The sequence below is a fragment of the Rhipicephalus microplus genome, unplaced genomic scaffold, assembly GCF_043290135.1.
Source record: "Rhipicephalus microplus isolate Deutch F79 unplaced genomic scaffold, USDA_Rmic scaffold_16, whole genome shotgun sequence".
NCBI lineage: Eukaryota > Metazoa > Arthropoda > Arachnida > Ixodida > Ixodidae > Rhipicephalus > Rhipicephalus microplus.
In genome coordinates, this window is record NW_027464589.1 from 4,589,319 (window position 1) to 4,614,928 (window position 25,610).

At 50.0% G+C, this 25,610-nt stretch overlaps 1 protein-coding gene across 1 annotated transcript; it reads left to right on the plus strand.

Annotated features, from left to right (window-relative positions):
* Nucleotides 1–3,040: 3,040 nt before the first annotated feature.
* On the plus strand, nucleotides 3,041–3,595 carry LOC142784988 (uncharacterized). The gene has a single exon (XM_075883411.1). The coding sequence runs from the start codon at nucleotides 3,041–3,043 to the stop codon at nucleotides 3,593–3,595; it is 555 nt and encodes a 184-aa protein (XP_075739526.1).
* The last annotated feature ends 22,015 nt before the right edge of the window (nucleotides 3,596–25,610 follow it).

The window sequence follows — 25,610 nt, forward strand, 5'->3', positions numbered from 1 at the left end:
TCTTTGTCACCAATTTCCTCCTGGCTTACTTCTCGGAGGCATGAGAGTTTTCCGGGGTCCTCGTTGATGCCGGCAAATAAAGTTCGAAATTTGAAAATAAAATATGCCTCACGCTATTCGCGCTCGCGCCTGTTTGAGAAACCGGACTGCAAAAAATCTTTCTGAGCGCAGCTAACTTCCAATATATCGGCTCAGTTATTTTGTATATTGTAGACGCCTAACCAACAAATAACTAGTTAAGACAGAAGAAAACATTATGAGACACCCTATTTCTGATTTTTTTTCGATCTCTACAAGGGCTCTTATAGAGCTCAAGTTCAGTAGATTGGCCTGTCATACTTCGAGGACTACGGCATATGTGCTAGACATGAATCATGTGCAGGTACGAAGAAATCTGAATTAAGAAAGCGCGACGAAGTAGCCGAAACGCATAGCAGTTCCTGCATGCGGCGCGCGGCTCTCTCAGTACTATTCGACTGCAGTGCCGCCGCTACGGACAACACGGAAGGGATCAGGCGGCAAAGCGTGGTCTCGCCACTCAACACTTCTAGTACATTCTAGCCATAGACCGCAACGGAATACGCGCGTTGAGCGCGTCGGTTTGCAGTTCTACGATAAAAAAAATGAGATGAAAACCATTCTTAGGTTACACCTTGTTGTCGAGGGATGCTTCGCATATCGAGCTTGCTGGCGCACTATTGCGGTACAAAAGTGTTGTAGTATATATTGGGTTTCTACGAAATGTGCCTGCAGACACTCAAGATCAACGTTACTAGATTATTTTCAGTTGTAAAACTGGCCGGCGCTGCCCGGAACCGCCACCGATCTTTCTCTCTGTGGCGCTGCAGTCGCAACCGGCTCGGTTGCCGGGGCGCTCGCAGGCGGTTTCGCTTATGCGCCGCAGTAGCCGGCGCATTCGGTGCCCCGGTCTCCGGCGTTTCTTGTTCGCGCGGTCGTTTTCAGAAGTGCTGAATGAGCGATGCCGTTCGAGTGGCACATTTAGTGATTTTCCAGCGACTGTATTTCATTGCTGTGGGCCTCTGCATGTGAGGCTGAGGCCGACAATGCCGACCTGCTTCGTTCCCGGGTGTACCAGTGGCTACAGCAGCAACAAGAACAACACGGACAGGCACTTCTTCTCGGCTCCCAAAGATGCGACGCTTCGCTCGCTTTGAATTAAGGCCATCCCGCGTGCGGATAAGGAGCTTTCACCGGATAAGAAGCTTTTTTTTTGTGACGCACATGCATTTCTATTCCAGATTCCTTCAGCGAGAGCGTGCCTCGAATGTGTAGGTCAAGTCGGCGCGCAAACGCGCTAAGCTGCTGTAAGCACGCTGGCAAAGTTGTAGAGTTTGTTGTAAATGAAAAAAAAAACCTTGCATACATGTATCTATTCATTACCTTTTTTCTGTCAACATGATTTCGTATTTTGTAGCCATATTCACCGTAGGCAACAAAGATGTGGAGTCGATTTGTAAATAAAAATGCTTGCATGTATCTATTCATTACTTACTTTGTTTCTCTTAACATGCTTTGGTATATTGTAGCAATATTCACCTCAAGCAAAAAAGGTGTGGAGTTGATTGTAAATTAAAAAAAAACGTTGCATATATTTTTCTACTTTGTGTCTGCCGTAAAGTGTGCACTGTGAAGAAAACCAATAAATTGCTGAAAAGAACATTATGCTTATTGACATGTAAGCTGGTTTAATTTCGTCAGTTAATTGACTCAATTATTCTTTCAATTAAAGCTATTTTGCCTTTTGCAGAAATGTCGCTTCTTGGTGGCGTTTGGTAAAGCTAACTGTTGTCAGGGCAAGACATGGAAAAGGTACTATTCCAAAAAGGACGTCGAGACAATTGGGAAGTTTCGTCTTCGAGTGGCCATAATTACTAGAGCCACTAAATTACGTAGCTCCAATGGCGACCTTGCTTCTTTGGCTGGAAACAAAATGAGCGGTTTCGTGATTTTTTATAAAATTCGGAAGAGAGAATCAAAATAAGTTTTAACGGAGGCTTATTCCATGCTACCAGCTTGCGGCAGACCGTTCACGCTCGTGGTTGACTTCCGGCGAGCAGCCGATGCAAGCGCGCGCAAACTACGATGCGCTTCGGCTGACCTGTTGTAGAAAGCAATGCAATGAGCCGTAACGGACGGCTTTTCTGCCCCACATTAAGTGATCCTGAGCAGCTACTGGAAAGTTCTCTGGCCTAGATGTAGTCTGGACGCGAACAACTTGACGGGTAGCGGGTAATCTTTGATGTTATCATGCGCTAACGTCATGAGAAGGCCGAGGCGGCGTTGGGAGAAGTGCCGTTGCACGCGATGAGCAGCGGCCGGGTAGAGCAAAATGCGGCGGTCCCGCCCTCTCGCGGCACGCCGAGAAACGAAGACGCCGGTGGCGCACGGCGCATGGGGAGAGTTTTACAACTAAAGCTATCTAGTAACGTTGCTCAAGATCAAGGGAATTGCGACATTTGCTCACCTCTTTGATATACGTGCATGTGTGTGTGTGTCGGCAGATTACCACACAATATATATAAGAAAGTTGAAATAATTAAACCTAAATGTAAAAACTAGAGGTAATTAAATAAACTGGGAGGCACCAGTAACTTTTCTAGAGGTATTGAATTCTAACCAATTTACAGGCGGAGCCAATACCGAAGCACCGATGTCGTGTGCAACTGACAAACTCCAGGAGACGTACCCTAAATGAACCGTCTATAAATGTGACAATCATGTGGCACCCCCCCCCCCTTTCCTGATATTTGTTAGCCGCTAGGTTAAGTGGCCCCACCAGGCTCAGTTGGCAACATTGGGCACGGCGGACTCAATAAACACTTCCGATCACAGCCGCTCGGGGGTCAGTCACCGTCCACTAGCCGTAGCAGGTCGTCACTCTGCTGGAGGGTACCCCAGCCCTCCCAGGTTCACGAACGCGCACCAAATCGTGACACTGGCGACGAGGAAAGAAGCCCGCGGAGCAACCGAAGCAACCGAGAACGCCGACACCGCCCCCCACGTCGGCCGCCATTACGCTATGCCGCTCTACGGGAGGCTCGAGCCGTTCCAGGGTGATGGGTCCGCCTGGCCAGTCTACGAGGAACAGGTCGGCGTGTTTTTTCGGGCGAACGACACCCCCGTGGAAAAACAGCGTGATATCTTCCTGGCGAGCTGCGGGACCCGCGTCTTCGGGCTCCTGCTCGACCTGCTCCAACCAGCCACGCTGCATGACAAGTCGCTAGGTGAGCTCCTCGCGACGCTACGCTCGCACTTCCGCCTGGCCCCGTCGACGTTAATGGAGCGCTTTCGCTTCAACAACCGGAGCCACCGAGACGGAGAGACGCTCGGGCAGTTCGTCGCAGCACTGCGAGGATTAGCGAGTGGCTGCACTTTCGGGGAGCAGCTCGACTCGCTGCTCCGGGACCGTTTCGTCTGCGGCATCAACGACCCCGCCATGCAGACGCGACTCCTGGAGCTTCCCGGCCCCTCGCTTGACGACGCGGTAAAGGCAGCACTGGCGATGGAAGCTGCGGCCAAGGACGCGAGCGAGCTAGCACGTGCGGCCCGCTCACCATCGACGGAAGCGCGGTGAACAAGATGGCGACTCGGTGTGGCAAGTGCAGTCGCTGCGGTGGCGACCACCCCCCTCAAAGTGCCAGTTCGCGGAAGCGTAGTGCTTCGCGTGTGGAAGGACTGGGCACATTGCTCGGGCGTGCCGAGGGGGCACGACCGACGGACGGAAGCAGCCGTCGTCGAGCTCGTGTTCCGTGCCAGCCCACGGCCAAGTGAGTCGACGAAAGGGGAGGCGGCGGGGGCGTGCGGCAGCAGCTTCGGGTGCCACGGCTAGGCTTCACGTCGTGGCCGAAGACCCGCAGATTTTCGACGTGTCGTACACGGACATGTGTCAGTCGTCTGTGTCACCGTATATGCTGACCGTCGAAACCTGCGGGCGTCCCATTTCCATGGAGCTGGACACATGGGCCAGTGTGTCAGTGATGGCCGGGAAGGCCTTCAAGCGCACCTTCCCTGGCGTGCCAGTCGAGGCATCGGGCGTCATGCTGTGCAGCTACTCCGGACAGCTCGCCCAGGTCGAGGGTCAAGCCCAGGTCAGCGTCCACCTTGGCGACAGGGAGGCCACTCTGCCCCTGTACCTGACCAAGGGGCCGTCCCCGACGATGCTTGGCCGGAACTGGATCCAGGCACTGGGTTTGTGGCTGCCGGAGTACCAGGAAGCTGTACGCGCGGTGGAAGACGTCCCGAGCCTCCTGACCAAGTTTAAGGCCCTGTTCCAGCCAGGGGTGGGCACATACACCGGCACGGCGGCGAGCAATCATGTGCCAGACGGAGCCAAGCCCCGGTTTTTCAAGCCGCGCCCGCTACTGTTCGCCCTGAAGGACGGGGTCACGCAGGAGCTGCAACGGTTGCAGCGAGACAACGTCTTGGTGCCCGTGAAGTCTTCAGAGTGGGCCGCTCCCATTGTGCCCGTCCTCAAGCAAGACGGCAGTGTAAGGATCTGCGGTGACTTCAAGGTCACCATCAACCCCGTCGCTACCGTGGAGAAGTACCCGCTGCCACGCATTGAAGATCTTTGGTCGGCGCTGTCCGGGGGACAGAAGTTCACCAAGCTCGGCCTCAGACATGCGTACCGGCAGCTGGTGCCCCAGGAGTCGTCCCGGAAGTATGTCACCATATCGACAACGCTGGGACTATTCTAGTACACGCGCCTACCGTTCGGCGTGGCCTCAGCTCCTGCCATTTTCCAGAGGGAGATGGACAACCTGTTCAGGGGCATGAGACACGTGGTGGTGTACTTGGACGACATCCTGGTGACCGGTAGAGATGACGAGGACCCCCTGCAGAACCCACACAGCGTCCTGGCACGATTGCAGGATGCCGGGCTGAAGCTCAAGCTGGAGAAGTGCATCTTCTTAGCCCCCAGCGTTGAGTACCTAGGCCATGTCATTTCTCTGGCAGGCCTGGCCCCCGCTCCTCGCAAGGTTGAAGCGGTGCTCAAGGCGCCCAAGCCCCAGAACAAGAGAGAGCTGCAGAGCTACCTCGGCCTCATCGACTTCTACAGGACCTTCCTGCTGAACCTGTCGTCGCATCTGCAGCCACTCCATCTTCTGCTTCGAGATGGACAGCAGTGGGCCTGGAGGAAGGAACAGGACTTGGCCTTCCAGCGCAGCAAGGAGCTTATCACCAAGGCTCCATTGCTGGTGCACTTCGACCCGGCCAAGCCGGTCGTCCTGACGGTGGATGCGTCACTGTACGGTGTGGGAGCCGTCCTGGCCCACCGGGAAAAGACTGGCCAGGAACGCCTCATATCATTCGCGTCCCGTCGGCTTCATGCTGCAGAACAGCGATACAGCCACCTGGACAAGGAAGGCCTGGCCCTCACGTTTGGGGTCGAGCGCTTCCACCAGTACCTGTGAGGCCAGAGGTTCGAGGCTGTCACGGACCACAAGCCGCTGCTGGGACTGCTGGGGCCCGACAAGGCGGTTCCAGTGCAGGCGTCACCTCGAGTGGTGCGCTGGGCTTTGTAGCTCGCGGCCTACAGCGGTTGGTCTACCGCCCGGGGAAGGACCTTGCACCTGCTGATGCTCTGAGCCGACTGCCCCTGCCGGAGGTGCCTGCTGCAGTTCCTGAACCTGCTGAAGTGTTCATGCTGGAGCACGCTTACCCGGAGGTGCTGTACAGATCGGCAGTGTCGCAGGCAACCAGCCGGGACCCGGTCCTGTCACTGGTGGTCAAGGCGGTGTCCCGAGGGGAGGATTTGGCTGAGAGGACGTACAGCCATAAGTCCGCCGAGCTGAGCCTGCGGCAGGGCTGCCTGCTGTGGCGTTCCAGGGTGGTGATTCTGCAGAGCCTGCGGTCCAGGGTCCTGCAGTTGCTGCATGCGGGCCATCCAGGCGTAGAGAAGACCAAGATGGTGGCCCGGTCCCACGTGTGGTGGCCTTGCCTGGACCAGGACATCGCTCGCATGGTGCAGACTGCCAGGTCTGCCAGGAGAACCAGCGAGCCCCACGCCATGTGGAGATCACCCCCTGGCCGTTCCCTTAGAAGCCGGGGTCCCGCCTGCACGTGAATTTCGGGGGCCCCTTCAAGGGCCACTACTTCATGGTGGTGGTGGACGCCTTCTCCAAGTGGGTGGAGGTACTGTCAGACACCACTCCGTCGGCAGAAGCCACCACTGCGGCGTTGCGGCAAGTCTTCGCAGCCCAGGGGTTGCCGGACGTCATCGTGTCCGACAACGGTCCTGCTTTCGCCAGCGAGGAGTATCTGGCCTGGCTGACGAAGAACGGCATCCGCTGGATGGTTCCGCCGTACCACCCCGCGTCGAATGGTGCTGCCATGTGGGTGGTACAGACAGTCAAATATAAGCTAAAGAAGAGCAAGGGTGGGGATTTCCGGACGTAGGTTGCCCGAGTCCTGTTTCAGTACCGGACCACACCCCACGACGTCACGGGCCATGCCCCCTGTGAGCTTCTGCTGGGCCGGATGGTGAAGACACCGTTGGACGTCTTGCACCCCGACCTCCGGTCCACAGCGCTCCTGAAGCAGCTCAAGCAGAAGCTGGCGGCTGACCGAAGTTTCCGTCCTGGGCCGTTGCCGGAGTCCGGAGCTCCGGTCATCGCCAGGAACTTCCGGCCTGGTCCACCCTGGTCTGCCGGGCACGTGGTCTCTCCAGCCATTGCATCGTCACTGCTCGTTCGCATGTCGAACGAGACCACGTGGCACCGGCATGCTGACCATGTGAGGCTTCGCCTGGCGACCTCAGCCGCCACCCCTTCAGGAAGCCAGCAGGCAGGGAAGCCAAGTGCAGTGACCGATGCCAGCACAGCACCAGGGGCTGGCGCTACTCGCACCACTGTGACGCCGCCTGCAAGTACGGGGTCACCAGCAAGGTGGGCAGACAGTGCGACAGCGACGCAGGCAGCGCCTGATGCGGCCACACCTGCGACACCCTTGCTGAGGCAGAGTGCGAGGCACCGGAGACCGCCAGACCGCTACTCGCCGGATTGACTGTTGCTTGTGTTTGTGTGGACAAACAAACTAGGGGGTGAGGGGTGTGACAATCGTGTTGCACCCCCCTTTTCCTGATATTTGTTGGCCGCTAGGTTGAGTAGCCCCACCAGGCTTAGTGGGCAGCATTGGGCACGGCGGACTCAATAAACACTGCCGAGCACAGCCGCTCGGGGGTCAGTCACCATCCACTAGCCGTAGCTGGTCGTCACTCTGCTGGAGGGTACCCCAGCCCTTCCAGGTTCATGAACGCGCACCAAATAGTGACAATAAGAACGATTGCAGTAGCGTTAGTTATGCATAATATTTATCAACTTCCGTTGTGACGTGTTTCGCCATGGCAAACACAGCCTTCAGAGCCTAGAAACGAGGTAGCTCGATGTTTGATATAACGCCACTCACTCATTTTGGCAACTTCGTCTATCGGCGTTTTGGTTTCGGTTTGTCGAAAAATATGGAATGGATTTGAAAGGTACGTGTCTCATCTTGTTTTAGACGCAATTGCTTATTTTTGGGACTACATTCTATTGAAGCTACGTCAAGGAGCTAGAAACTAACAGGTTTTTGCAGATGTGCTTGGAAAACAGGAAAAATCGAAAGTGCACTGCCAGGCCGCAGTCTCGTTGTCTGCCCCGTTCTGCCGAAGCGGCATTCTTCGAAGTGAATAGAACAGAGGTGGTCACTGTCCGTAGCCCTCCAACTATTTCTTCGAACAGCACGTTCCCAGGCAGAATGCAGCGCTCTGTCTTTCGGAAACTTGTAACATGGATAATCACGCACGGAATTGTTCTCTACGTTTGCGAATGCGTCGATAAACATGCACCAAATTCGATATTCACTCGCCAAAAAATATGCATGCACGCCATCAGTCTTGCCTAGTAAAGCAACATTTTAGAATTTAAAGTGCCTTCAGACGTCTTACTCATTCCAATGTTTGATACGTGCAGCCACAGACCGCAAGTCCTTCGTCAATAAGCTTAAAACTCTGAGACAATGTCGCGTCAGCGAGCATTTAAAGCTTCAAGTTACCTTCCATACAGCTATACGCATGTATTACACGCATGCACACCTTTGATTTTGCTTCTAATTTAACAAAACACGCGAAAAAACAGGTGATCGTAAGCGAACAAAGCGAGAACAATTACACGAGAAAAGCGATCCCAGGCATATTCTTGATGCGATTTGTGCAGCCATAAGCAACGCACGAAGTCACCATGACCTTGTAAAATCTTTGTCTGCTTTATAAATGCATGTCACAGTCTCCAAAAGCCACAGCGAGGGCGGAGCTACGAAGTGCACTGTGTCATATGCTTCCGAGTATTTCCTTTTTCAATATGGCGGCGACCGGCGTCACTTATCATCGGGGCGCACCTCCACTCCAGAAGACATAGTATAGAACCTTTTTGGCGCCGAGTAGTCGGTGCACCAGCCCCGACTGTTTTTTTCTACGTCGCTGCTGCCGACGCCAACCGATCGGCCCGCCGCCGCCGACGTGCTCTTTCGGCGCGCAATTCATGTGGGATACGTTGTTTTCCTCTTTTCTCAATGGGGACTTCGATGCCAAATTCTCTTAGTGTTTCCCGTTCTGTTTTGGTGATGACTAGGCGTATGACTTGATTCGTGCGGTGTGCATGGAATAGTTCTGATACGTATACCACCAGAATGGAGGCAGGACTTCATCATCAAACCACTACCACGCAACATGCATCCTCAGTTCCACGAACATCGACGTCCGGCACGAACAAAAGTTCACGACAACTACTCAGATACTGAGGGCGTCTTCTTTGTCGATGCAACTCGACAAGTGAACGGCAAATATATGGAAAGCGTCATTCATTGTGAAAAACAGGTTCATTGTATATTAGGACAGGACAGAGACACAACTAGTATGGAAGAATCAGGAATTGCCCTCGCCCTACGAAACCCAAAGTCCACCTTCATTCTAACACATTCAAAAGCAGACTGCTGAAATTTTCGTAAATGCTACATTGGCCCCATTGCGCATCGATTTCTCACACAACTAACTCTCGTCCTCACGCTCAGAGGGCGAATGGAAATAGCTGATATGGATACCCGGTCACTGCGGAGCAAAAGGCAATAAGCTCGCCCGTACTTTGGCCCGAGAATTACTCTTCCGGACCTCCAACTCCGGCATATCGCGCCCACCCTCGGCTATGTGTATGGACCCGCTCCTAACATGGACAGATATTCTAGAACATCAAAGACTCGAAAGATCGAAACTTCCGTCCCCGGGGCCAAAGTTCGGTAAAGAATCACAGGTGGCGTGGCGTCGCCTGCAGACCTTGTCTTGCCCAAATCCATACATACTGTCAAAGATGGATCCCGACCCATACGCACCAATGTGCAGTTTCTGCGCCACTAAAACAGCCACCCTGTACCACATAGTATGGAAATGCCCACATAATCCTGCTCTACAACCCAGAGCACAGCACAACACTGTAGGGTGGGAGGCAGCTCTGTCCAGCTCGATGCCGAAGACCCAAGAGGCCCTCGTGAGACGAGCAAGGACAGCGGCCCGTGCCAATGGGATCCCAGACTAAAGATCCCACTCACTAACATTCCTTCCTCAGTCGCAAATAAATGTTTTATTCCCTCTCTCTGGGCACGCCATTTGAATAACTTTTTTGTTCAGCTTACCTACGTTTATTTTGCGCTTTCTGTCACCAGTCTGGCATTAATTCTGTCCACTTCGCAAACGCATCGAAATTGGTTCGCCTGCCATTTCAAGTTAAATAAGTTGACTATAAAAAAACTTCTCGACTGCCCCTAATAAGGCTGGATTAGATTAAACGTGAAGTTTAAGATACGTTTGAGTTCTTTATTTCAGCGAATCCCAGTCAGTGAGCGCCAACGGTGGTGTTTGGGGAGGGCTGTCGACATATTCTAGAGCTGACGAGAATTTGTAATAAGTGAGGCGGGCTTAGAACAATGATGAAAGGTGTGGAAAGTCGGTACTGGAATATTCATATTATGACTGGGCAAGCGAGTCGAAGAACAAAGACAGTTCAAATGCGAAGGGTGGGAGGCAGAACTGGGGACGGGCAAGGTAGAAGCGCGATGTGTATGGAAGATATTGTTATAACTGAGGAAAGACTAGCTGTTTAGAGCATAGTTACAAAGAAAAGGAAAATGACAATTATTATACAAAATGTTCTATCAAACATAATCAATCAACAATATGTACGAAATGGTGATCACCGTAAATTAAGTTTGTGTAAACTGTGAAGTAATGCACAGAAGATGAATGCGGACAAAACACTGAAGCGTGGGCTTGTATTTTCAACGTGCTTTATCTTGCACGCCGTGCGATGCTCCACGCCGCGCTATCAAACCAAGTAATCTGCGTTTACTTCAGCAGTTTTTATCTCGGCCTTTATTCAACTAGCTATTGATACCGATTTTTCGCAACCGGGTTTCGAAAAAGACACCACATGTGTAGCTTGCTCGGCTAGTTGGTTTATAATATTTTTGGAAGAACAAACTAATGAGGTCAGCCTGACAGGACATTGAGCGAAATGTTCATGGCGGAGAGTCCACAAACCCATTTACCAAAAGCGCATTCATGAAAAATAGGCTGAGGCGTTCCACACCAAGCACTACAAAGGCAAGCAGCGTGTCAAAATGGTTCAAACAGCACACTTCTATGATCAACGCCACGGGCACCTGCTATCTGAAAACACGAATTTCTTATCTAGCTTTAAGGACAAGTGGAGGATCAGTTATGCCTTTATTTATTTATTTATTTATTTATTTATTTATTTATTTATTTATTTATTTACTCATTTATTTATTTATTTATTTATTTATTTATTTATTTATTTATTTATTTATTTATTTATTTATTTATTTATTTATTTATTTATTTATTTATTTATTTATTTATTAGCAATACCCTCAGAGCCAATGACATTATAGAGGGGAGTGGGTACATTCATAAGCATAACGAAAAAAGCAGCGAGAGAAAAACATATCAAACAAGCATCTTATACAAAATTTGGCAAAACAAAAAAGAAACGCAGGAAGCAAGCATAACTGTACACAACAAGCAAGAATTACAAATTGTTGACTATGGCATTTTCGAAAAGCGTGTGATTTACAATGGTTGCTTAAGGAGAGGGAAGGCGATTCCATTCTAATGACGTACGTACGTAGATGATTGAGAAAAAGCGGCCGTTCGTGTTGATGCAATACCGACTTTGTAAGCATGATCAAGGCGAGAAGAAACGTACAATGGAGGCAAAATGATTTCTTCACGCATATGTGATAAAATATTTTGTGGAACAACAAAACTCGGGAAATTTTACGTCGAACTGCTAGGGATTGAAGGCTAAGGGTAGATTTCATTGTTGGTACGCTGGCGGTTCGGTTATAGTTAGACAGGATGAAACGGGCAAAATTGTTTTGAACCATTTCAAGTCAGTTCATGAGATTGTTGCAATAAGGATCCCCAATACATGGGGCGTATTCTAATTTAGAACGAATAAGTATTTTGTACAACAGTAGTTTAAAAGAAGATGGTGCCTTAGCAAATATACGCCGCAGGTAACCCGGCATGCGGTTTGCATTGTTCATAATATTGTTACGTGGAAAATAACAGTCGTCAGTCTACAGCCTCAACGCAGTTCACCGTTTGTTTGTTTGTTTGTTTGTTTGTTTGTTTGTTTGTTTGTTTGTTTGTTTGTTTGTTTGTAGCCTCTAATCCATGGCTAGTACCCACTCTGGGGGATTGGCCAAGAGAACATATAGTCTCGTATGGACGATAACTGCATTATTGCTTACAACGAAAAAAAAAAGGGGGGGGGAGTTGTATAGTGAAGACAGTATGGTAAAAAAAGAAAGAAACCAAAGATTTAGATAGTGAGGAAAAAGAATCAACAAGAAAGTAGACACTAATAGCTATAACTTGATTTTAGGAGCCGACCAGACAGCTGGTTTTGCCAAACCCGAATAATTTGGTATGTCACGGATTTATCCAGATTTGAAAATTACTTTTCGACCCGTTTTTTTTAGTACTTGTTAACGTGGGTTTTACGTTGAAAAACGTTTAGAGTCTTGAATAAAATTACACACCGCATCGAATGCTTCCCTGTGGCAATTTCCCAAAACAGAGGCACCAAAATTTAGAACATTTTCTGTGGTTAAATATAAACCCAGCTTCGCAAATGGAATATCTAAAAGTCGTTTCTTAATTAATGCATAGTTACGACATGAGCCAAAATAATGTTCAATAGTTTCTAATTCTTTGCAAAACGGACAAAGGGGGGAAAGTGTCAGACCAGCTCTGTGTAAATAAAAATTTAAGGGGGGACACGGCACCGGAACCTGGAGATTATAATTTCAAGTTTTTTTGACGGACTCCACTGGGCTTTCCATGGAAACTTGAGGTGCTCATAATCTGTCCATTCTGTGATATTTTCTAAACTATCTGTAAAAATAGCAAATTTCCTATATCTAACCCCTATTAAGTATTCTAACTCGGGTAGTACTTAAATTACTTGTCCATCGATTGATGTTCGAGCCAAAGCATCTGCCAATTCATTTCATTGTAATCCGCAGTGCCTGGGACCCACACTAATTTGAGGAGTTTTAAATGCGGCAGTGCTAATGTGTGGAACGCTGCTAGGGCACGAGATTGTTCGGAGGTTGTCAGAGCTGCACGCACCGAAAGTGAGTCTGTTAGGATGACTGCACTGGTCTTGGTCGTAGGAATTTTACGAAGAGCTAAAATAATAGCTACTAGCTCGGCTTCAAATATAGGAGTGAAATCTGGAAGCCTTACTGGAAAAGACCAGTCGAGGAAATCAGACGCAATTCCTACGCCTGCCTTTTCATTGTTGACAGAAGCATATGTAGCTATTACATTTTTTGTTTCTGCATGTACCAAGTGATAGTTGAATGTAGTGGTCAAAAATCTAAGAGATTGCAACTTGGCTTGTGGAGGGAAGATTTCATCGTACTCTATTCTAATGTTGAGGGTTGAGGAATTAGTTTCGATTACTGTGCTAATGTCTACATTTATGCAATCCAGTTTCTTTTTAACGAAAATTATCTGAGGGGTGTGAAATCGAAGCCAATGTGCAAGAAATAAAGAGTCAGGGTCGCTGATAAATGCGTACTCTGATCTTCGCGCCGGTAAACTGTAGAACTTTAACAACGTTTGAACCATTAGAATGCGGAATCGACAGAGGAGTGTTGGCGATCGCGCTTCTTGATACAATACATTATTCGCCACGAACCTGGGAAGTCCCGGGCATATTCGCAGGGCTTCTCGCTCTAATATTACTAGCGGTTTATATTTAAAAACAGGGGCCCCCGAGAATAATACACACCCAAAGTCCAATATTGGTCGCACATACATTTTATATATAACATCGTGTGTCAGTGCAGCCCGTATTTTCTGTTGCTTAACCTGCGTAATAAACCTAACGCCCGTTGTGCCTTTGCTGTTATATATTCAATGTGTGGGCTCCAATTTAGCTTTTCATTATAAATCATTCCTAAGTACTTGACTGAATCTACTTGAGGAATAGGTTCCCGATTATACAATACAGAAATTGAAACTGTATCTGCTATAGGAAACACCAAGAGCGCACTTTTACTGATGTTGAATGACAATGAAATGAATTGCAACCAAATATCTAGTGTATTAATATATCTTTGAAGTTTTTGATGTAGTGAGTAAATGTCGCTCTCTGCAGCGAAGAACGCGATATCATCTGCATAAATGTAGACACTGACATCCTGAACAATTAGAATAGAGCTCATCAGTATATTGAATAATGCGGGAGATAGGATGGACCCTTGGGGAACACCACGTTTCTGTTTGAATTTATGCGAACAACAGCCATCCTTCACGCAATACAATTCCCTTGATTTTAAGAATTCTGCTATCCACTCAGTAATATACTGAGGAAACTTTAGACTCCGCAAGGTGGTCAGTAGATAGAGTGCTCGACACTGTCGTACGCTTTAGCTATGTCGAGAGTTACTAATGCGGCGTACTGTTTCCTTTTACGAGTAAGCTGTATTCGACTCTCTAAATCCGCATGGGCACACCGAATTGAGCAGTCACAACAAAAACCACCGACAACGTCCACTTCTTCACTCTCAGTCTGAGGCACCTTTCTTGGGTATGTCCCACTATGCCCTGTTTCAGTCAGCCGAAATCACGTAACACAACCCCCGGCGGCAAAAGCGCCGACCCGGCGAGTTTACGGGGCCACAGCAGGAGCAGTGTGGTAACGCTTGAGCGTTGATACGTGGACGATGTCCCTTGACAGCAGAGCAGAAGAGGTTGATGGGTTATCAGGAACAATTTCATATGTAGTGTCGGTCACTCGTCTAAGCACGCGGTATGGGCCCGTGAAACGAGAGAGAAGTTTTTCTGAAAGGCCTGCATGTCGCGTAGGGAACCAAAGAAGAACGAGGGAACCTGTTGGAAAGTGTTCGTCGTGATGCCGCTCGTCGTAACGATGCTTCTGCGAGTCTTGGGACGCCATTAATCTGCTGCGGGCAAGCTGACGAGCAAGGTCAGCTCGGGTAATAGCGTCGCGTGCATATTCAGAAGTAGACTGCGCAGCGGCTGGCAGGAAGGTATCCAACGACAATGTTGGTTTGCGTCGAAACAGAAGGTAAAATGGCTAGTACCCTGCAGTGTCATGCCGGGAGGAGTTGTATGCGAACGTCACGTAGGGTAGTGCAAGGTCCTAATCACGATGGTGGGCCGAGACGTATTTCGATAGCATGTCTGTCAGGGTGCGGTTCAAACGTTCTGTAAGCTCATTTGTCTGGGGATGGTACGATGTCATGAGCTTATGTTGGGTAGAGTAGGAACGCAGGATATCGTCAACCACTTTCGAAAGGAACGTACGGCCTCGGTCTGTCAGGAGTTGACGAGGGGCTCCATGCACTAAAATGAGATCGCGTAGTCGAAAATCAGCGACGTCTGTAGCGCAGCTTGTTGGCATGGCTCGCGTAACTGCGTAACGGGTCGCGTAATCTGTAGCCACCACGACCCACTTGTTTCCGGAGGCGGATGTTGGGAAGGGACCGAGAAGGTCCAAACCAACACGGAATAATAACTCCGATAGGGTGTCGATGGGCTGAAGATATCCGGAAGGGTGTCCCGACGGACGGCTTTTTGCGACGCTGGCGAATTCTACAAGCGTTGACATAACGACGTACAGAGCGTGAAAGGCCAGGCCAGTAAAGCGGCGGCGCACACGGTCATATGTGCGAGAGACACCAAGGTGACCGGTGGTTGGCGCGTCATGGAGCTCGCGTAGGGCTGTAGAGCGGAGGTGCTTTGGTATGACCAGAAGTAGGTCGTGACCATTGGCCGATCAATTACACCGATATAAGGTGTGGTCCTTGAAGGTAAACATGCGAACAGAAGCGTCTTGCGGTGAAGATTCGAGCTGTTGTATTAGGCGGCTGATATCCAGATCGTGACGCTGCTCGTCCCCGAGATGAAGCAGCTGGGAGATTGAAAGGATGCAACCCACATAATCAGTGCTCGTAGGATCGAAGTCGGCCGCAGAGTAGCGTGACAGACAATCCACATCTTTGTGCAGTTTTTATGATTTATACACTACGGTGTAAGAATACTACTGGAGGCAGAATGCCCAGCGGGCGAGACGACCTGTGGGATCTTTGAGGAAGGCGAGCCAGCAAAGAGCGTGGTGGTCGGTGAGAACTATAAATGGTCGGCCGTATAAGTAAGCGCGAAATTTCCCGACTTCCCACACCAGCGCTAGGCATTCGCGCTCTGTGATGGTATAATTACGCTCCGAGGGGGACAGCAGCCTGCTGGCATAAGATATCACGCGATGCTGCCCATTTTGTCGCTGATCCAACACAGCGCCTATTCCGTTACCGCTGGCATCGGTGCGGACTTCGGTTGATGCCGTAGGGTCGAAATGAGCCAGCACAGGAGAAGAAGTGAGCAAAGTGGTCAGGTCGGAGAATGCTGCTGCTTGCGAGGGACCCCAGGTAAACGTCTCATTTGGTTTGAGTACATCTGTTAGGGGCCGAGTGATTTCCGCGAAGTTCTTGATGAACCGCCGAAAATAGGAGCAGAGCCCCACAAAGCTGCGGAGATCTTTGGCAGTTTTTGGCACAGGAAAGTCTTTCACAGCTCGAACTTTTTCTGGGTCAGGCTGTACGCCGTAAGCGTCAACAATATGTCTAAGCATTGTAATGTGACGGCGACCAAACCGGCACTTGGATGAATTTAGCTGAAGGCCGGCGAGACGGAATACATCAAGAATTTTCAACAGCCTCTCAAGGTGCGCTTCAAAAGTGGGAGCAAACACAATCACGTCATTCAGATAACAAAGGCACGTAGACCACTTGAATCCATGAAGCAGGGAGTCCATCATTCATTCAAAGGTGGCGGGGGCATTACATAGGCCGAAAAGCATGACTTTGAATTGGTAGAGGCCATCTGGTCTTACAAAAGTCGTCTTCTCTCGATCCATGGGGTCCAAGGCAATCTGCCAATAAGCAGAACGAAGATCGATAGAAGAAAAGTAAGCGGCACCATGGAGGCAATCAAGGGCGTCGTCAATGCGGGGCAGAGGGTATGCGTCTTTCTTGGTGATGTTGTTAAGCTGGCGATAGTCCACACAAAATCGGCACGATCCGTCCTTCTTTTTAACTAATACCACCAGGGATGCCCAGAGACTGGAGGATGGTTCAATAATGTCCTTCGCTAGCATCTTGTTCACCTCCTTCTGAATTATGCTCCTCTCAAAGCAGACACTCTGTAGGGACGGCGGTGAACAGGGTTGGCATCACCTGTGTGTATGCGATGCTGGACAAAGGACGTCTGCCCAAGAGGTCGGTCGCCAAAATCGAAAATATCCTGGTAGGCCTCGAGAAGATGTTGTACGGCTTCAACTTGCGGAGGTGGAAGATCAGTGGCGATCGTGTCTACAATTTGACGGCTGCCCAAATGTGTTGCAAGTGATGTGCGCTGCGGTGAACCAAGGGTGTCTAAGGCAAGCACTTCAATTTGTGAATCGAGCAACCGACACAGGTGGGCCACGGAAATGCCTTGTGGAAGCACATGATTCATGTAGCCGAAATTTACAAGTGGTAGACAAGTTTTGTTATCTCTGATGCTGAGCACCGTATAGGGCACTGCAACAATGTGCGCTAGGAGTACGTCGGTGAGAGGCGTAGCGTAATAGTCACCGTCGAGCACAGCTGGTGAGCACAGAAAATCGACGTACATCACAGTTTTGGAGGGCCGGTAAGCAATGTCGCTGCATTGTAATCGGCATGTAGGTTGGTACGGGGCGTCACTGATTTGTGGAATTTCTAGGCGGAGCACACCAGTGGAGCAATCAATCAGAGCAGAATTGGCGGCAAGAAAATCGAGGCCTGAGGTCGTGGGGACATGTTGCAAGCACGGTAAAAAGGACGACCACTTGATGACTGGCTACGGTAAGTTGAGCTGTGCACATACCGACGACAGGGACTGTTGCGCTATCTGCAACTTGGACGACACTTGTCAAGGGGGGTGTGAGGACCTTCTTCATGTGACGACGTAAACGCGAACTCATAATACAGACGTGAGCGCCCGTATCTATTAAAGCTTCAACAGGTGTGCCATCAACATATACTTCTAGGGTGTTCCGGTTCAGACGTGAAGGCAACAAATGATTTTTGGGTAAGGTCAACAGGGCAGCTTCACCTCCAGAAACTGCGCAGCCTAGTTTTCTGGCGACATGCGGCAGTTAAACGATGGCGAGGGAGAGCGGCGACGCATATTTGAACGAGAAGGGTGGCTTTGAGGTGGTGGCGACGACGGGACAGAGTGGCCGTAGTCCTCAGGGGCAGTAAATGCTGTAGACTCAGTGCGGGTCGGATAACGTTGGTTTGGTGGACGGAATGAGTTACTGTAAGCGGGGTACGAGCCAGAGGACATAGATGGCTATTGGCTGCAGCAGTAACGAGCGATGTGTCCTGCGCGACCACAGCGGAAGCAGATTGGCTTATCATCAGCTTTTCGCCATTCAGATGGGTTCCTGGTTCGAATAGAGTACGGACGGCGATGTCTCATGTCCACAGAAGCTATCGAGGGACCAGTATTATCCAGGGTAGGTGCAGTGGACAGGCTACCAAGGTTAGCGAATTCCTGGCGAACAACAGCCCGGATCAAGGCTACAGCTGGCGTTGAGGCGTCGGCCAACGTTGGTTTGTTAGCAGCCGGGTAAGCCGCCTCGAGTTCACGTCGGATGATGCGCGTTACGTCTTCGGTCGTAGACCGATGACAAGGAGTGGCTTCGCTAGACGACGATGCTGCAGTGTTGGGTAGGCGCTGGAACTGCTGCAAAATGCGTCGACTCTTCGCCTGCTCGAGACGGCGGCACTCTTTGATCACGGCGTCGATGGTCGTTACGTTGGTAAATACAAGCAGGCTGAACGCAACGTCGGCTATTCCTTTTAAAACTTGCGAAATCCTGTCGGCCTCAGTCATGTTGGGATCGGCCCTTTGACACAACGCTAAGACGTCTTGAATATAAGTCAAGTAGGGCTCAGCGGACGTCTTAGTACGTACGGCCAAGTGCTTTCGGGCATCAAGCTGTTGACCAAACGGGTTGCCAAAGAGGTTGCGGAGCTGTTGTTTAAACATTTCCCAGCTTGTTATTTCATGCTCATGGGTCTAAAACCAGATGCGAGGGGTCTTGTCAAGACAGAAAATGACATTCGCAAGCATAACGGTTGGGTCCCAGCCATATTGCTTGCTGACGCGCTCGTACATACTAAGCCACTTGTCCACATTCGCGTTTTCCTCTCCAGTAAACGTACCGGGATCACGGGGTGGCGTTAGGGTGACGTACCGGGTTTCTGTCGTTGCTGAGGTAGGTGACGAAGCCGTATCCTCACCCGCGGCCATGGTAGCAGACTTAAGGAGGCGTCTACTGCGTAGCTCCGTTGTCAGCAGAGTATCCGGCACATCCACCAAAATGTTACGTGGAAAATAACAGTAGTCAGTCTAAAGCCTCAACGCAGCTCACCGACAACGTCCACTTCTTCACTCTCCATCTGAGGCACCTTTCTTGGGTATGTCCCACTATGCCCTGTTTCAGTCAGCCGAAATCACGTAACAATATTGTTACGTGAAGGTACACGCTAAACTAGGCGCTTGAAGATATATTTACACAGCGCCAACACGCAAGCTAAGATGAAGAACGAGTGCTCTGCTCTGCACCAAAATCACGTCGTCTTTCTCCGCGCCTGTCTAACCACTTTTGTGGGACATTGTCTCATAACATAACCCCCGGGTGCTGAAGCACCGTCTTGGTGCTTTCTATGATGTTGCCGAGGGGTAATGCTTAAGGCGAGATACATGAACAATGTCTGTAGACAGTGAAAGAGGAGGAGGAAGACTCGAGCGGGGATATTTCGTAGGTCACGTCTGTCACCTGGCGCAATACGCGGTAGGGTCCCGAATAGCGGGAAAGCAGTTTTCTGAAAGTCCAACGCGTCTGGTCGGAGTCCACATTAACACAAGAGAACCCGGAATAAAGGAAACTTGGCAATGATGGGAGTTGTAACGCTTCGGCTGCTAATCTTGCGATGCTAAGAGGCGCTGACAGGTAACTTCTCGTGCTTTTTGAACTCTGATGATAGCATCGCGGGCGTATTCGGTCGTCGAGTCGACGGCTGTCGGAAAGATGGTGTCAAACGGTAAAGTTTGATCATGGCCAAACACGAGATAGAGAGGTCAAAAACCAGCTGCATCTTGGCATGAGGACCTATAGGCGAACGTAACGAAAGGCAATGCAACGTCCCAGTCCTGGCGGTCGGACAATACGTACATGGCGAGCATATTGGTTAAAGCCCGGTTGAATCGCACAGTCAGTCCGTTAGTTTGTGGGTGGTAGGCTGTCCTAAATTCATGTTTTGTCGCGCAGGAGCGAAGCAGGTCGTCGATAACTCGGGAAAGGAAATAGCGCCCACGATCTGTGAGGAGTTGTTGAGGTGTGCCATGATGAAGTATGACGTTGTGCAGGAGAAAATCGGCAACGTCCGTGACACAGCTGGTTGGTAGAGCGCGTGCAATGGCGCACTAGCTTGTGTGATCCGTCGCAACAGCTATCCACTTATTCCCAGAAGTGGACGCAGGGAAAGGGGCTAGGAGGTCAAAATTAAGTCGAAAGAAGGGATCAAAGGGAACGTCAAGTGGTTGGAGGAACCCCGCAGGGCTCACCGAAGGTTTTTTTCGGCGTTGACACTGGTCGCATGAGGTGACGTAGCTGCGGACCGAGTGATAAAGACAGGGCCAGTAAAATCGACGCTGTACACGGTCATACGCCCGAGACAGTCTGAGGTGACCGGCAGTGGGAGCGTCGTGGAGCTGGCCGAGCACGCTCGCAATAAATGGGAATGTACCACAAGGAGCAGTTTGTTTCCATCAGGGCGGATGCTGTAACGGTACAATGTGCCATCCTTGAGCACGAACAGTTGAGTAGACGGATCGGGTACCGCAGAATGAAGCTTCTCGGTGATGTTACGTAAGACAGGGTCTCGGCGCTGTTCCTCACGGATGTTGCTTAAAGCGCAGAGAGACAGGACACATGGCGCTTCATCGAACGCCTCAGGGGGGTCCACTGAATTCCGAGATAGGCAGTCAGCGTCATGGTGTAAGCGGCCAGATTTGTAGGACACCAAGTAGTTATACTGTTGGAGTCGTAATGCCCATCGACCAAGGCACCCAGTGGGGTCCTTCAAGGATGCGAACCAGCAAAGTGCGTGGTGATCAGTTGTGACGGTAAAATGTTGACCGTGTAAATAGGGACGAAATTTCGCTACTGCCCAAACGAGAGCAAGGCATTCCCTTTCGGTGATTGAGTAGTTCCTTTCCGCCTGCGAGAGGAGACGGCTGGCATAGGCGATAACGCGGGCGCAGCTGCTTTGATGCTGGACTAAAACAGCACTGATTCCGTGGCCACTGGCATCGGTGCGGACTTTGGTAGGGGCAGCATTGTCAAAATGTGCAAGAACAGGTGGTTCTGTTAGTAATGCAATAAGTGTAGAGAACGCCGTAGCCTGCGCAGCACCCCATGTGAATGAGACATGTTTTCTCAGTAAGTTTGTGAGAGGACATGCTACTTCCGCATAGTTGTTCACAAAACGTCGAAAGTACGAGCACAGACCAAGAAAGCTGCGGACTTCCTTGGTGCATGTCAGATTGGGGAAGTTCAGCACGGCTCGCACTTTATCGGGATCCGGGCGTACACCAGAGGAGTCAACAGGGTGGCCCAGCATGGTTAGTTCCTGGCGTCTAAAGTGGCACTTTGACGAGTTCAGTTGAAGACCGGCATTGCGAGAAACAGCCAGTATTGAGGATAGGCGGTCGAGGTGGGTCTCAAAAGTCGGAGAAAAGACGATAACGTCATCAAGGTATCACAGACAAATTGACCATTTAAACCCACGCAAAAGAGAGTCTATCATCCGCTCGAAGGTGGCCGGAGCATTGCATAACCCTAAGGGCATGACCTTAAATTGGTAAAGACCATCGGGCGTGACAAAGCGGTCTTTCGCGCTCCATGTCGTCGACAGCAATTTGCCAGTACCCTGATCTTAGATCAATGCACAAAAAATACTTAGCACCGTGAAGACAATCCAGGGCGTCGTCTGTGCGTGGTAGCGGGTAGACGTCGTTCTTTGTGATTTTGTCCAGATGTCGGTAGTCAACACAGAATCGCCAAGTGTTGTCCTTCTTTTTGAAAAGAACTACAGGGGAAGCCCATGGACTACATGATGGCTCAATTATGTCTCTGGCGAGCATTTTGTCGACTTCTGCTTGAGTTATGTGACGCTCGGTTGGAGATACGCGGTATGGCCGTCGATGGACAGGGGAGGCATCGCCGGTGTCAATGCGGTGCTTTACAGCAGTGGTTTGACCTAGCGGACGATCACAAAAGTCAAATACGCCCCAGTATGACTCAAGGACGTGAAGGAGTGCGTTAGCTTGATGTGGCAAAAGGTCTGACGCGATCATTTTTTTAACGTCAGCAGACGGGCTTGCTTGCGAAGATATAGCATGCGGGTAGCTACAGTGTCCAACATCGTTCGAAGACAGAGCTGAAATGACGCATTCGTCAGAGGGAGTCATCTGGCGAGAACAATTCCACGCGGGAGCACTTGTGGACACAGAGAAACGTTGAGCACAGGAATCAAGGCGCGGTTTCTACGTAGCTGAATAACAGTGTTTAGTAAGGTAACACTGTGAGTCAAAAGAATGAATGTGATGGGCACGAGCACATAGTCGCCATCGAATACAGGTGGTGAGGGCATTATTGTAATGCAGGTCACAGTTTGCGGTGACAAACGGACATGCTCAGCCGAACAAATACGAGCTTGGGGTGGACTGGGCGGATCAATCGGACACGGTAGGTCAAGTTGCACAGTACCAGCTGAGCAGTCGATGAGGGTGGAATGAGTGGACAAAAAGTCAAGACCGAGGATCATATCATTGGTGCAGTGAAAGAGAACAGTGAAGAGAATTGAAGTTTGACGGCCGGCGATAGTGACGCGTGCAGTACAGACGCCAATAACAGTAGCCGTACCACCATCAGCAACACGAACACTGCGTGAAGGGGCTGGAGTAAAGACTTTCTTTAAGCGGTCGCGAATGTGCAAGCTCATCACAGAAATATGGGCGCCAGTGCCCACCAAGGCTTCCAAGGCTTTAACAGATAAACTGTCCACTTCAACGTCGACCAGGTTCTGATTGGTCGGCAGCGTCCACAGAGGAATTGGAGAGCAAGTCTTGTCAGCAGTGTCACCTCCAAGAGCTACAGCCGTTAGTACTCCGAAGAAAACCGTCGGGCAGAGGATGGAGACGGGGAACGGGGCGGTGGCGGAGACCGGGAAAATCTACGTCAAGGTGAAGGTGAGCGACTGTACTGGGTAGTGGTCGTAGTGGTCTGGTCGTAATTAGCTGAGCCATCACGCCGTGGTAGTTCCTGGCCACAGAGATGGGCTGGTGAGTGGAGGTTGGAGAAGCTTGAGTTTGACCAATACGGTGAGGTCCAAGTGCTTCGGCAATGGCGGGAAATGTGTCCCACTCGTTCACATCGAAAGCAAATCGGCCTGTCGTCTGGTGTCCTCCACGCATTTGGGTCACGGTTACGTGGAGCAGGGCGGAGATAATTCTGTGGGTGGCTGGAGGTAGATTAACTGCCAGCGCCGGGACGGTGCACAGAACAGACCGCGTGAATACCTGCGTTGGTTAGTTCTTGGCGAATAACGGTCTGTATTAGCGAAATGGTCGGATGAGGATCACTCGGTGCTAGTGCTCTCAATGGTGCGGGTGATGTGGCCTCGATTTCGCGGCGTGCGATTCTCGTGATGTCACAGGAGTGTGAATCGGGCTGCAGGTCGCTATAGGAATATCCTCGCAAGTTGACGTCGCAGCAGTGTTGGGAAGGCGCGTAAAGTGGTGGACAATGCGACGGCTTTTAGCCTCTTGAAAGCGTTGGCACTCCGAGATAACATCTTGCACGGTAGAACAGCCTCTGCACACAAGGAGGTTAAATGCATCGTCTGCGATGCCCTTGAGCACGTGCGCTACCTTATCTGCTTCAGCCACGGTTCGGTCAATTTTACAGCAAAGGGTCAGCACATCTTGTATATACGCCAGGTAGGACACCGTGGACGTCTGAACACGTGTGCCAAGTTCTTTCCTAGCGGCCTGCTCGCAGCCGGAAGATTGACCAAACAACTCGCGTAACTTGGTCTTGCATACGTCCCAGCTCGTGATCGCGTCCACATTGTTAATAAACCATGCCTTGGTCATTCCTTGCAAAGAAAAGATGATGTTTGCCAGTATCAAGGTTGGGTCCCACCTGTGGTTTTCACTGACGAGCTCGTAGAGTTTAAGCCACTCATCCGCGTCCTCGCATTCCGTTTATGAAAAGTTGCCGGGATCACGGGGTGGAGCGGCCACGAGAAAAACAGGTGAGGTCGGCGCCGTTGATGCATTGGGCGTTGCAGTTGACGAAGCGTTGCTGCCGGTGGACATGTCGGAAGCAGCGACTAGGCGTCCGCTGCGTAACTCTGTCGTGCGTTGTAACCCAACACCTTCCACCAAAATGTTACGTGAAGGTACACGCGAAACTAGGCACTTGAAGATATATACACAGCGCCAACGCGCAAGCCAATATGAAGAACGAGTGCTGTGCTCTACACCAAAATCATGTCGTCTTCCTCCTCGCCTGTCTAACCGCTTTTGTGGGACATTGTCTCATAACAATAGGTTCAATGTGAACGTTCCAGGTGAGGTTGCTAGTAATGTTGACAGCGAGATAATTATAGGAAGAAACAGAGTCTATGGTGATGCTATCAAGGTAGTAAACAGGTAAAGAGGTTATTTTTTCTGGATACACGCATAAATTTACCCTTGCTAACATTGAGTTCTATGCGCCACTTTAAGCACCAAGCCGTTATAGAATTCAGGTCAGTTTGGAGGGTGATAAGGTCATCGTCACAGATTATTTCTCGGAACACTACGCAATCGTCAGCAAATAAATTTATATTAGATGACACACACGACATTAAATCACTAATATATAGTAGGAAAAGCAGAGGGCCGAGAACAGAACCCTGTGGCACACTGCATTGAACGAAGGTATTAATAAAAATTTGGTTGTTAATCGAAATGAACTGCGAGCGAGTAGTTAGAAAAATCTCAAGCCATGCAAAAGTTTCGGTTCAATATTAAGCTGACGTAACTTGTGTAGTAGTAGTTCATGGCACACCTTGTCAAATGCTTTTGAAAAGTCTAAATAAATGCAGTCAGCAGATGATGATCGATCAAGTCTTGCGTAGATCGGTAAATAGATCTTGCGTAGTCTTGCGTAGATCGGTAAATATGATCCCTATTATCGTCATGTGGGCATAGCAACACCCTTCCTCATTCTCCTATATTGCACCATTATGAACGCACACAAAAGGTCTTCATCAACGTGTGACGCGAACGAGAGATGTGTTCCGACTATAAGTTGGCAAACTAATTGATGAGTCTATTAGAGGAATCGAAAGACTCAGATTGAAGCGTGAGTCAGAGTCTGAGTGAGTCCGGCTGAGTTATACTTAGGTAAGCCTCAGTCAGAGTGAGCCCGGCTGAGTTTTACCTCGGTGAGTCTGAGTTGAGCGAGTTCCTAGTTCGGTTCAGCAAAATTTTGATTTATGTGGGTCCTTGCGAGTCCTATGCGAAAAAAAAACTTATTTATTGAGGGCGTCTTTTTATTTTGCTGACCTATGGTTACAAATATTTAGTCTAATTTTATGGCGTGCATTGTAATAGCGTATACGTGCCGGCTTGTAAAGCCGCAGAATTGATTTTCCAAATTGTAAATTTGTGCAATTCCCCACACCCTTTGAACTCGTTCCAGTGAAGGTACTTGATAAAAACCACTTGCTCATATCTTCGAATAAGGATGATAACCTTAACTTAAAGGCACGGAATGAAATGGCGACATAAAATGTACCACTGAGAGGAGATATCAACATTAAAATGCTAACATGGCTAAGAAGAGATAATG